The sequence below is a fragment of the Macaca thibetana genome, chromosome 9 (assembly GCF_024542745.1).
Source record: "Macaca thibetana thibetana isolate TM-01 chromosome 9, ASM2454274v1, whole genome shotgun sequence".
NCBI lineage: Eukaryota > Metazoa > Chordata > Mammalia > Primates > Cercopithecidae > Macaca > Macaca thibetana.
Genome location: NC_065586.1, coordinates 64,318,149 through 64,332,018, shown reverse-complemented (window position 1 = coordinate 64,332,018; position 13,870 = coordinate 64,318,149). Strand labels below are relative to the sequence as shown.

The window sequence follows — 13,870 nt, the reverse complement described above, 5'->3', positions numbered from 1 at the left end:
GAAAAAAGTATATATATGCTTGCCCATGTCTATATAGAGGGAAGATGATAAAGCAGATGGGGCAGAATATAAAACTTGTGTTGAATCTGGGTAAAGGTTATGTGGGATTTCCTTGTGCTATTCTTGCAAGTTTTTTGCAAGTTTTTGAATTATAAGAAGTTAGAAAAGTATAACTGAATTGGTGTTAAGACTCTTGACATAGGCCGGGCGCAGTGGCTCAAACCTGTAATCCCAGCACTTTGGGAGGCCGAGGTGGGCGGATCACGAGGTCAGGAGATCGAGACCATTCTGGCTAACATGGTGAAACCCCGTCTCTGCTAAAAATATGAAAAATTAGCTGGGCATGGGGGCGGGCACCTGTAGTCCCAGCTACTCTGGAGGGCTGAGGCAGGAGAATGGCGTGAACCCGGGAGGCAGAGTTTGCAGTGAGCCAAGATCGCACCACTGCACTCCAGCCTGGGTGACAGAGTGAGACTCCGTCTCAAAAAAACAGAACAAAACAAAACAAAAAAACAAAAAATTAGCTGGGCATGGTGGCTGGTGCCTGTAATCCCAGCTACTCTGGAGGCTGCGGCAGGTCAATCACTTGAACCGAGGAGGCAAAGATTGCAGTGAGCCGAGATCGCACCAGTGCGCTCCAGCCTGGGGGACAGGGCGAGACTCCGTCTCCAAAAAAAAAAAAAAAAAAAAAAAAAAAGATTCTTGACCCAGCTCACCAGCATAGTTGGTTAACTTTTCTGTGCGTCCTTGCACAATAGCTTTTAAACCAAAATGCTTAATAATTCCTTCAAATTCTGGGATTCTTCAGATTGCAGAAGAGCCTACAATAGGCTTGAAAGCACCTGTGTTTTAACATCAATGGGAGATCAAGGAAAATTTCAGAATTTGCAGTTCAGTGGGAAGATTGAACAACTTTGCATTTCTACTTTTTTTTTTTTTGAGACGGAGTCTCGCTCTGCCACCCAGGCTGAAGTGCAATGGCCGGATCTCAGCTCACTGCAAGCTCCGCCTCCCGGGTTCACGCCATTCTCCTGCCTCAGCCTCCCAAGTAGCTGGGACTACAGGCACCCGCCACCACGCCCGGCTAGTTTTTTGTATTTTGTAGTAGAGACGGGTTTTCACCGTGTTAGCCAGGATGGTCTCGATCTCCTGACCTCGTGATCCGCCCGTCTCGGCCTCCCAAAGTGCTGGGATTACAGGCTTGAGCCACCGTGCCCGGCCATTTCTACTTTAATAGTGTGGTTTCATGATGGTTTTTGAAGAACTGTAAATTTAAAAAATATCAGATAAAGCCATGTTCAAATAAAGTCCTTCTTAAAAACTGCTGCCATATAGATTATTTTCAAAAGTACAATTTTTTCCTATATGCTTTATTGGTACAGATTAGAGGATAGTTCAAATTACTGCTTGGCTTTTGAAATAGCTGAGATTATGCTTGTTTTATTATTTGTGGTTCAAATATAAAATTTTTAATGTTAAGCCTGTTTAAGTACTACTTTTCTTTCTTAAATATTTTTCTGACTTTAATAGTATTTTTTGTCTTTTTTTGTTTTAAAGAAGCCTGGGCAACATAGTAAGTATAAAAAAAATTAGCCAGGCATGGTGGCATGTGCCTGTAGTTTCAGCTATTTGGGAGGCTGAGATGGGAGAATGACTTGAGTCTGGGAGATTGAGGCTGCAGTGAGTGATGATGGTGCCACTGCACAAGACCTGCCTACAAAAAATAAAACAAAACAAAAACTTAAAAACCAGAGAAGAAAACAGTTACCCATAATCAATATTCATTCCAGAAGTAACTGCTGTTAAGGGTATTTTCTTGGGCCGGGCGCAGTGGCTCACACCTGTAATCCCAGCACTTTGGGAGGCTGAGGCAGGCGGATCACGAGGTCAGGAGATTGAGACCATCCTGGCTAACATGGTGAAACCCCGTCTCTACTAAAAATACAAAAAATTAGCCGGGCATTGTGGCGGGCGCCTGTAGTCCCAGCTGCTCGGGAGGCTGAGGCAGGAGAACGGCATGAACCCGGGAAGCGGAGAGGCGGAGCTTGCAGTAAGCCGAGATTGCACCACCGCACTCCAGCCTGGGCGACGGAGCGAGACTCCGTATCAAAAAAACAAACAAAAAAAAAACAACAAAAGAAACTATTTTCTTCTGTAGTTTGAAAAATATGATCGGCATATACTTGTATACAATTTAACCATGCTTTGTTCACATAACACATCATGCACATCTTCCCATGTCATTAAAAATTCTTTATCATTATTGTTTTTAAACTTTTAATAATATTCCATCATATGGTGTATCACAGTTTGCTTTTTTCTGAGTTATTTTGAAGGCAAGTAACTAACTTATATTGGTTATAAGATAGGGAAGATACAGAAGATGAATATTTTAATCTATGCAGTTTACATACAGAAGTAATTGGACCTCTTTTTCTTGGTCCTTGATTTCTATTATCTTTTGAGAAACATTAAGAAAAGCTTTTAAAAGTTACATTACCAGCATTTGTTACAGTAAAGAATAAACGGCTGGGCACGGTGGCTCATACCTGTAATCCCAGCACTTTGGGAGGCCGAGGCGGGCGGATCACGAGGTCAGGAGTTCGAGACCATCCTGGCTAACACGGTGAAACCCCGTCTCTACTAAAAATACAAAAAATTACCCATGTGTGGTGGCGGGCACCTGTAGTCCCAGCTACTCGGGAGGCTGAGGCAGGAGAATGGTGTGAACCTGGAAGGTGGAGCTTGCAGCGAGCCGAGATTGTGCCACTGCACACCAGCCTGGGCGACAGTGTGATACTCCGTCTCAAAATAATAATAGTAATAATTATAATTCCTAACCTTAAAAGCAGTGCCTTTTGTCCTGAGTCTGCTACCCACCATAAAAACAGAATGCCTAAAGATTTAAATTCAAGTATGATTCATCTTATATACTTTCCCGCCCCCCACCCCAGAAAGGACTCTGTTGCTTAAGCTGGAGTACAGTGGCACAATCTTAGCTTACTGCAGCCTCAACCTCTTGGGCTCAAATAAATAAACCTGGAAGTATGCTTTTTTGTATGAAAAAGGATCCTACCTGATTCTTAAATGTTGTGTTTTTTTTTTTTTTTTTGGGAGATAGAGTCTTGCTCTGTTGCCCAGGCTGGAGTGCAGTGGCTCACTGCAACCTCTGCCTCCCGGGTTCAAGTGATTCTCCTGCCTCAGCCTCACAAGTAGCTGGGATTACAGGCATGTGCCACCATGCCCAGCTAATTTTTGTATTTTTAGTAGAGATGGGGTTTCACCCCAGGCTGGTCTGGAACTCCTGACCTCAAGTGATCCACTATCCTTGGCCTCCCAAAGTGCTAAGATTACAGGCATGAGCCACAGTGCCTGGCCTTTTTTTTTCTTTTTTTGTTTGAGACAAGGTCTTGCCCTATTGTCCAGGCTGGAGTGCAGTGGTGCAATCTTAGCTCATTGCACCTTTGACCTCCTAGGGTCAAGCGCTCCTCCTGCCACAGCCTCCCTAGTAGCTGGGACTACAGGCACATGTGCCCCAATGCCCAGCTAATTTTTTTTTTTCTTCAATTTTTAGTAGAGATGGAGTCTCGCTATATTGTCCAAGCTCATCTCGAACTCCTGACCTTAGGCAGTCTTCCTGCCTCTGCCTCCCAAAGTGCTGAAATTATAGGCATGAGCCACCACACCTAGCTTGGAATTTTATTTCTAACATATACAGTTTACAGATATCTTTCTCAAATTGAAAAGTTATAAATTTGACTGGGTATGGTCGCTTGAAACAGGATTGCTTGAGGCCAGGTGTTCGAGACCAGCCTGGGCAATATCTTGAGACTCCACCTGATTCTCTACTTTTTCTTTGCTTTTTCTGATTTCTCTCTTCTTTGAGGGTAAGATTATATTATCAGACTACATACACTTTTCAGTAGTAGCCAGCATAGGGCTGGGTACATTCAATGAGCAAGTGAATACATGAATATACAAAATACAACCAGAACCTTAGAGAATGAGAACCAGGTAGGACTGTAAACACATGCAGAGAAGCACCCATCATAGGGGCAGGCTGGCTTCAAGTCTAGACCCTGGTCATCTCACAGTGAACTAATGGTACTTAAATGGAGTCCTGACTCCCACGCCAAGCAATGTGAAGTTGTATCCTTGACTGTCTCAGGTAATATTTATAGAAGAAGAGTGTTATCAAGAAAGACAATTGAGAAACAACCTATATGACCATATAGGGGATTTAGCAGGTAAATGGTGGTATAGCCAATTTACCATTCTCTCCAAGAATGGTGGAGAATTCTTTGTAGATCTGGCCGGGCGTGGTGGTTCATGCCTGTAATCCCAGCACTTTGGGAGGCCGAGGTGGGTGGGTCACCTGAGGTCAGGAGTTTGACACCAGCCTAACCAACATAATGAAACCCTATCTCTACTAAAAATACAAATTAGCTGGGCGTGGTGGCACATGCCTGTAATCCCAGCTACTTGGGAGGCTGAGGCAGGAGAATCGCTTGAACTTGGGATATGGAGGTTGCGGTGAGCCAAGATGGTGCCACTGCACTCTAGCCTGGGCAACAAGAGCAAAACTGTCTAAAACAAACAAACAAAAAGAATTCTGGGTAGATCTTAAAGATGAGTTTGTGGCCAGCACAGTGGCACATGGCTATAAGCCCAGCACTTTGGGAGTCCAACGTGGCAGAACTGCTTGAGGCCAGGAATTTGAGACCAGCGTGGGCAATATAGTGAGACCTCATCTTTTTTTTTTTTTTTTTTTTTTTTTTTTTTTTTTTTGAGACGGAGTCTCGCTCTGCCGCCCAGGCTGGAGTGCAGTGGCATGATCTCAGCTCACTGCAAGCTCCGCCTCCCGGGTTTACGCCATTCTCCTGCCTCAGCCTCCCGAGTAGCTGGGACTACAGGCGCCTGCCACCTCGCCCGGCTAGTTTTTTGTATTTTTTAGTAGAGACGGGGTTTCACCGGGTTAGCCAGGATGGTCTCGATCTCCTGACCTCGTGATCCGCCCGTCTCGGCCTCCCAAAGTGCTGGGATTACAGGCTTGAGCCACCGCGCCCGGCCGAGACCTCATCTTTACAAAAAAAAATTATTTTTTTATTTTTTTATTTTTTTGAGGTGGAGTCTCGCTCTATCGCCCAGGCTGGAGTGCAGTGGCCGGATCTCAGCTCACTGCAAGCTCCGCCTCCCGGGTTTACGCCATTCTCCTGCCTCAGCCTCCTGAGTAGCTGGGACTGCAGGCACCTGCCACCTCGCCCGGCTAGTTTTTTGTATTTTTTAGTAGAGACAGGGTTTCACCGTGTTAGTCAGGATGGTCTTGATCTCCTGACCTCGTGATCCGCCCGTCTTGGCCTCCCAAAGTGCTGGGATTACAGGCTTGAGCCACCGCGCCCGGCCAAAAAATATTTTTTTAATTAGCCTGCATAGTTATGCATCCCTAGAGTCCCAGCTGTTTGGAGGCTGAGGCAGGAGGATCACTTAACCCTAGGGATTCAAAGCTGTAGTGAGCAATAATCATGCCACTGTCCTCCAGCCTGGGTGACAGAGTGAGACTCTATCTCTTAAAATGTGTGTGTGTGTATATTTAAGATTTCCACTTGGCAGATATATGAGTTTAGGGATTTTGAGATCATATACTTTACTCCAAAAGTATGTAAGATAATGGCCAGGTGCAGTAGCTCATGCCTGTACTTCTAGCACTTTGGGAGGCTGAGGAAGGAGGATCATTTGAGCCCAAGAGGTTGAGGCTGCAGTAAGCTAAGATTGTGCCACTGCACTCCACCTTAAGCAACAGAGTCCTTTCTGGGGTAGGGGGTGGGAAAGTATATAAGATGAATCATACTTGAATTTAAATCTTTAGGCATTCTGTTTTTATGGTGGGTAGCAGACTCAGGACAAAAGGCACTGCTTTTAAGGTTAGGAATTATAATAATATATTGGTTACAGAAAACTGGAAGTGATACATCAGTTACAATAAGTATGAAGCTATGATTTGACCCACAAATTTCTGAGCATTGTCCATAATATAGTCCTAGTTGTGTGGATGTTAGTCTTGCTTGATTTAAATGTCCTGGAATTGCATCTGTTTTTAGGTCAGTTCTTGAAATTAGTAATTACCTCACATTAATATGCTTTTATTAGTCATAGAATTATTTGTTTGATCAGAAAATAAGTATGAATAGTTGAAGGCTGTTCCTTTCTTTGAGTCTTTTTATAGTTCTCCAGCTATTAAGGATTCCTTCTTAACAAAGCAGACTTTGTGTTGATGTAAGTAAGAGGTTCACCCATGATTGTGTATAAATAAATTACACCTTCTCTGGTGGTATAACATCATCCTGATTTAGGTATGTGGTGGTGTCTCGAACTTCATAAATGAATACCTGAAGTATTTATATATTGCATTCATCTGAAAGGAAGCTACTAGTAGGCCCACTCAAAGGATTGTTAACATCTCTTATAATTTCATGTTTTGGCAGGTAAACCTAGCCTTTAAGCAACCTGGAAAGAGGCTAGAGCACCAAGGAATTAGAATTGAATTTGTAGGTCAAATTGGTGAGTTTTAAAATAGTATTACTTCTTTTTCTGTGATAACTGAATTTGAAGAGGGTTGGATTTTGCACTGAAATAATTGAATTACAGCTTAGCTTTGTAGAAGGAAGGAATTGATTTTGCATAATAAAAGAGAGGACTTACTTTATAACTATATTAAATTGTGTTTCTTTGACTTGTATGAAATAATTTTATCATTTCATGATATATATGAAACTACCGGCCTTGAAAAATAATTCAAGTAAATTAGTTGACCTGCTGAAATTTTCGTCTGCCTACATTTTTCACCATTCTTATAATTAGCAGCCTCACCTTCATTCTTCATCTTCTAATTACCCATGCCATTTGTCTTCCTGATCTAGTGTGTGCCTGTAGCCAGACTCACCTGTGTCAACACAAAATTCCATGTCAGAAGGAAAGGTGTAGTTTCTTCTTGACTTAGATCAACTTATGTACATTTCCATACATTATTTCAGATACATGCTTTATTTAGTAGGGAGTTCAACTGTATATACATCTTTCTATACTGCAGATTCACAAGAGAAAGGAAAATATGTCTTTATAATACTGTCTACATAACTAGGCTTCAAATTTAGCTAAGTTTCACTGTACATTTTTAAAGTTTCAGAATTGGAATGGGTAGATATTTGTTTATATATCTATTCTGACTGAGAGTGTATTTATATGTCTATTCTGATCGAAAGGCAAGTTGTAGTAATTGATAGTTGGTTTTAGTCTTTTTGTGTTTTGTAATTTTATGAAAGCAATATATTTGCCTAACTAAAGCAAAACAGAATTTTTGCCTTGTCTGGGGGAAGTTCAAATAATTGCTGGTAATGTGTCAAATGGCTTCATATTGGGAGAGCCCCAACTACATCAAAGGAATGAACTCATTTTTAATAGAAATTTTCATTGTGCTATGCCACTTGACACAATCTTTTATGCCTACATGAAGTATAATTATAAAAAGGATAATGGAATTCAGAGCATAGGTCTAGTTTATTGGAGATAAACTCAATAATTCTTTTGGTAAAAATTGCGTTTGAAGTAGACATTTGGGTCTTATTGAAATGGATATTAAATAATTGGTCTTTCTGCCTTTTAAAATTTTTAGAGCTTTTCAATGACAAGAGTAATACTCATGAATTTGTAAACCTAGTGAAAGAACTAGCCTTACCTGGAGAACTGACTCAGAGCAGAAGTTATGATTTTGAATTTATGCAAGTTGAAAAGCCATATGAATCTTACATCGGTGCCAATGTCCGCTTGAGGTATGAATGTGTATTATAAACTGTAAACAGAATCAAAACCAGAAAGTAGTAACTACTGTTGATACCTTATTTGAACCTCTAATTATAGTTCTAGATTGGAAGATTTAAGATTTTTTAAAATTCCGTCACATACTTTGGCTAATGCTGATTTGAGGTAATAGAGCGTTCTAACATTATAGAATTAGACAACATTGCTATGAGACATTTCAGTTATACACTTCCCTGGTATGCATTGTCCCTTATGTACTTCATTTGTCATGTAAACTGAATTACCTTCTAAAACCACTAGTTTCCCAGAAAATCTCATTTAGTATATGGTTCAGAAGTAATCTGGAGTACCAGAGAAGCTCTGATACATCTAAAATGACACAAGTAGTGGATGGCAGAACAGGAGTAGGAACCTAGTTTTCTAACCTCTCAATTCAGTGTCCTTTCCCTTCACTGAGTCTGTATGCAGGAAGCCAGGGATGCCTCAGAGTCCAGGGCATTTGAGGATATTAATCTGAATGCATCAGGTCCGAGATCCTGCTTTCTCTGTTTAATTCGACATTATCTATCTGGAACTGGGTTTGACAACCCAAATTTCAAATAGCAGTTCCTTAAAGAAGTGATCTGGAGAGGTTTCCTCAAGTAGGCTTGATTACAGCCCTCCAAACTCATCTGTAAAGTATTTACACTATTCTTAAAATTGAACTTTGTATTTTTTTTTATGTCGGGGGCATTAAAGAAAATTGGAACTCCTTTGTGAAGTAGTGAAGTAAGTTGATCCCAAAGGAGGTCCAGCAAGGAGAAGGCTTAGTTGTGGTTAATGTTTGCTAATTTAAAACATGAAAATTTATTATAGGTGATTTAACTCATCCTCTCTTTTAACTTTGTAGGTATTTTCTTAAAGTGACAATAGTGAGAAGACTGACAGATTTGGTAAAAGAATATGATCTTATTGTTCACCAGCTTGCCACCTATCCTGATGTTAACAACTCTATTAAGATGGAAGTGGGCATTGAAGATTGTCTACATATAGAATTTGAATATAATAAATCAAAGTAAGAACCTTTCACAGATAAGTTGTTCAGGGAAAATTCAAAAATTAACTTTTCAAGTCTTTGTCAATTGGTCAAAGTAAGGATAGAATTGACTGATGTTAACAGATCAACGGGATCTCTGAGCTAAAATAAATTTTAGGAGTTTGGTCTGGCTTCCACCCAGTAAAGGTGTCTTTTATGTTCTATTGCTGATGAATCTCTGCTTGGCCACTTTGTGTAGAGGATGTCACCATCTCAGAAGGCAGCCAATCCTTCTGAGGATGCAGTTTATCTTACTGACTTGACATTACCCCATCCTGGCCATCTCTTTTCACATATTTTCACCTTTACCACTTATATCACTGTTAATGTCCCCTTGTATATCATTCCATGGGGGGAGGGGGAAGGTATATATGTTTATATATGTTGTATTTTTGCAAAACTGGCTCATACTTTGTGTTTAATGCCTTTTTAAACTTTATTATGGGAAATTTCAAGCATATACTAAAATATTTGAACAGTATACTGAGTAATATAATGAATCCTCATGTACCCATTGCCCAGCTCCAACAGTTATCAGTACACAATCTGGTTTATCTGTATTCAGCTCTCATACTCCCCATAGGTTATAGTGAAGCAGATTCCAGACATTTAATTCAACCCATAAAATTTTATATCATTTTATCAAATTATATATCTGGAATATGCTTCACTATAACCTATGGGAAGTTGTATTATTTTATACATGGACTAAGATGTTCTCAGAAACATTACTTATATGAACAAAAGATTGCCATTTAAATGCCCACTGGTATTATAACAGTTAAATAAATTATGGTCCAACCATACTGTGGAATGCTAAAGAAGGGTTAAAAAGATTGAGGCCAGGTGCAGTGGCTCATGCCTGTAATCCCAGCACTTTGGGAGGCCAAGGTGGGCGGATCGTCTGAGGTCAAGAGTTTGAGACCAGCCTGGCCAACATGGAGAAACCCCGTCTCTACTGAAAATACAAAAAGTAGATGGGTGTCGTGGCGCACACCTATAATCCCAGCTACTCGGGAGGCTGAGGGAGGAGAATTGCTTGAACCTGTGAGGCAGAGGTTGCAGTGTGCTGAGATCGCGTGACTACACTCCAGCCTGGGTGACAGAGCGAGACTCCATCTCAAAAAAAAAAAAAAAAAAAGGTTGAGACATATGTATTTAGTTCTCCAGAAGCATGTCCATGATATTATTAAGTGAAAAAGTTAGCCATAAAAACCGTGTGTGTAGTACTATTTCATTTCTGTAAAATACTCATGTATTTTGATATAAATAGAAAAGAGTCTGCAATGATATTCTGTTGTTAACAGTGGTTATCTGTAAAGGATGAAATTATGTATTGACTTTGCTTATCTCTTATTTAAATGTTATATGACAAGCTTGTTTTCTGTGTCTATTCAGAAAAAAAGTTTAAAAAAGTTATATATCATTCTAAATATAACAATACTCTAATATCTAAAAATATTAGTAATTTCTTAATATCTTCATACACCCAGGCAGTATTCACATTTCCCTAATTGGCTCACAGATATCTTTCTTTTTTCACATGCTTTGTTCAAATCAATATCAAAACAAGGGCCACACATTGCGTTTGGTTGTTTGAGCCTTAAATTTTTTAATTTATAGGTTTCCCTTCTGTTTTTTTTTTTTTTATTAAAGTTTGTTTAAGAAATGGATGTACCCTGTATTATCCCCCTCCTACCCCAGTCTTTTGTTACATTATTTTTATTGGTTGTCACTCCCAGGTTTATATCACTGAAAATGTAATACATATGGCCTTCAGAATCTTAAAATTATATTGTTGATGAAATTATCAAATAGTTTAGGACCTGAAACTTACCACTGAAGCTTCCCTTCAGACTGACATAATTTTCACACACACACACACACACACACACACACACACACACACACACACAGAGAGTTTGTTTGTTTGTTTGAGTTTCGCTCTGTCACCCAGACTGGACTGCAATGGTGTGATCTCAATTCACTGCATCCGCTGCCTCCTGGTTCCAAGGGATTCTCCTGCCTCAGCCTCCTGAGTAGCTGGGATTACAGGTGCCCGCCACCATGCCCGGCTAATTTTTGTATTTTTAGTAGAGACGGGGTTTTACCACGTTCGTCAGGCTAGTCTCAAACTCCTGACCTCGTGATCCACCCGCCTCGGCCTCCCAAAGTGCTGGGATTATAGGCGTGAGCCACTGCGCCCAGCATATTTTTATTTATTTACTTTTTTTAGAGTCGGAATCTCTGTCGTCCAGTTTAGAGTGCAGTGGTACGATCTCAGCTCACTGCAACCTCTACCTCCTGAGTTCAAGCGATTCTCCTGCCTCAGCCTCCCGAGTAGCTGGGATGACAGGCATGTGCCACCACGCCTGGCTAATTTTTGTAGTTTTAGTAGAGATGGGGTTTCACCATGTTGGCCAGGCTGGTTTTGAACTCCTGACCTCAGGTGATCTGCCCACCTTGGCCTCCCAAAGTACTGGGATTACAGGCGTGCCCGGCCTGACATAATTATATTAATCAACTCTTCAGATATGATTTTGAGAGCCAAACCTGGGAGGAGGCTAAAAAGTCCTCTGGATATTATAGGGATTCCTAAGTTTATTACCACATCGTTACAAGGTATGTGGGAGCGACCTTTGGGTATTAGATATAACAACAGCAGACTCAACCCATGTAGGTAGTCTCTTTTACTTTGTCTTTGTGGGCAGATGATTTATGTTAGCTGCACTCTTGTAGAACTTGAGTAATAATGACACCAAACTGTGTCTTTTAATGTTGAAAATATCTTCATATGCCAAATATTTCAAGCATTTTTGTGTGTGTGTGTGTTTTGAGAAAGAGTCTGGCTCTGTCACCCAGGCTGGAGTTTAGTGGCATAATCATGGGACACTGCAGCCTCAATCTCCCAGGCTCAAATTATCATCTCACCTCAGCTTCTGGGTACCTTGGATCACAGGCATGTGCCACTAATTTTGCACCACCCAGCTAATTTTAGAAGAGATTACATCTCACCATGTTGCCTAGACTGGTCTCAAACTCCTGGGTTCAAGCAATCTTGTTGCTTTGGGCCTCCCAAAGTGCTGGGATTACAGGTATGAGCCACTGAGCCCAGCCGGAACAGTTACCCAGGGTAATTATTCTCTCTGAGGTAGTCAAGTAAAAGTTTGATTCCTTATTTGCATAGTGAAACGATGAGTACTTTTTTGAAAAAAAGAACACTAAACAATATGAATAATCAAAATGGTTTTTTTTTTTTCTGGTGAGCCAAAGTTTTATTTATTCATTTGAAGTATTCTTTGATGACATACTGGCCTGAGATTCCTTGCCATAGTTCTTAACTACTGCACAATTGCAGCCGACCACTTTATGGGGTTTCCCCCGTCTGTCAGTTTTATAGGGGCTTACACATTCCCCAGTTTCTTGTCATCAACTGGGGTTCAGCACAAAGGGCCTCCACCAACTTAACATACATGGGCTCATCACAATTAGATGCAAGCACGCAAAGATGAGCTTTGTGCCTGTCTAAGGCTTTGGCAGCTTTGCAAACTCCACATGCTAGGCCATCATGGATGAGGGTGGTCTTCAGCACCTCTTGGAAAGCAGTAGTAACGCCCATTATACATATACTCCAGCAGCAATGCCTTCCTCAGCCATGGCAGTGAGTGAAGCTGAATCTTGAATGCACCCAAGCCGCCACCTCCGTGCAACTCAGCAGCGGCCAGGAAAGAGCTCAAAATAGTACTTTTTTTTTTTTTTTTGAGATGGAGTCTCACTCCGTCACCCAAGCTGGAGTGCAGTGGTGCGATTAGGCTCACTGCAGCCTTCACCTCCTGGGTTCAAGCAGTCCTCCTGCCTCAGTCTCCCAAGTAGCAGGTATCACAAGCATGTGCCACCATGCCCAGCTAATTTTTGTATTTTTAGTAGAGACAGGGTTTCACCATGTTGGCCAGGATGGTCTTGAACTCCTGACCTCAAGCGATCCGCCCACCCCGGCCTTCCAAAGTGCTAGGATTACAAGCATGAGCCACTGTGCCGAGCCTCAAAATGGTATCCTTAAATAATTATACTAAAGATGTCTATCAAAATCTTTTAGGACATAGTTCACTCTTTTTGCTTGTTTTTAAACTGATATTTAGTGAGATACGTTCTTCCCCAATAGGTATCATTTAAAGGATGTGATTGTTGGAAAAATTTACTTCTTATTAGTAAGAATAAAAATACAACATATGGAGTTACAGCTGATCAAAAAAGAGATCACAGGAATTGGTAAGTTGAAAAGAGTATGTAAATTAAAATTATTTTAGTTGACATTTTTAAAATCTTAAAGTATTGTTTAAACATAATTAATTTGATATCCACATTGAGTACTAATTTTGCTAGTTAATATTACTGACAGTAAATTATTTAATGCTTTTTTTAAAATTAATTTTTGATTGTCCGGAATTTATTTTTTATAAAAAGTAAATTTTTTAATAGGTAATAAATTCACATGGTTCAAAAATAAAATGTAAAAGAGTATACAGTAAAAAGTATCTTATTTCTGTACTCTAGCTACTCATAGGTAATATGTTTATTATAAGTTTAAAAATCCTCAGTGGAGCAGGTCAAAACTCCTGTGCTGATCAGTAGTGGGATTGTGCCTGTGAATAACCACTGCACTTCAGCCTGGGCAACAGAGTGAGACCATTCCAAAAAAGAACCAAAACCAAAACTTTCCAATTAGTTATTATGTATACAGGCAAACACCTATGTATAACACAAACCCCTTTTTACTTAAATGGTGGTGTATAATGAATACTTTGCTCTGCCACTTAGTAGTGCATCTTAGAGAACTTTCCATACTAATGTGTAGAATACTTTATCTTTTTAATAGTTTTCCGTTTTATTGATACACTAGAATTGAACCAGTCTGCTGTTTGTGGACATACAGGTTGTTTCCAGTCTTTTGCTATTGCAAATAATGTCATTTTGCACGTG

At 40.4% G+C, this 13,870-nt stretch overlaps 1 protein-coding gene across 1 annotated transcript in view; it reads left to right on the top strand.

Annotated features, from left to right (window-relative positions):
* VPS26A (VPS26 retromer complex component A) overlaps positions 1–13,870 on the top strand; it is a 52,483-nt gene that overhangs the window by 28,904 nt on the left and 9,709 nt on the right. The window contains exons 3-6 of the mRNA XM_050805246.1: positions 6,483–6,558; positions 7,670–7,826; positions 8,705–8,869; positions 13,053–13,159. Of these exons, the coding sequence (XP_050661203.1) occupies positions 6,483–6,558; positions 7,670–7,826; positions 8,705–8,869; positions 13,053–13,159 (505 nt within the window). The remainder of the gene's footprint in view (positions 1–6,482; positions 6,559–7,669; positions 7,827–8,704; positions 8,870–13,052; positions 13,160–13,870) is intronic.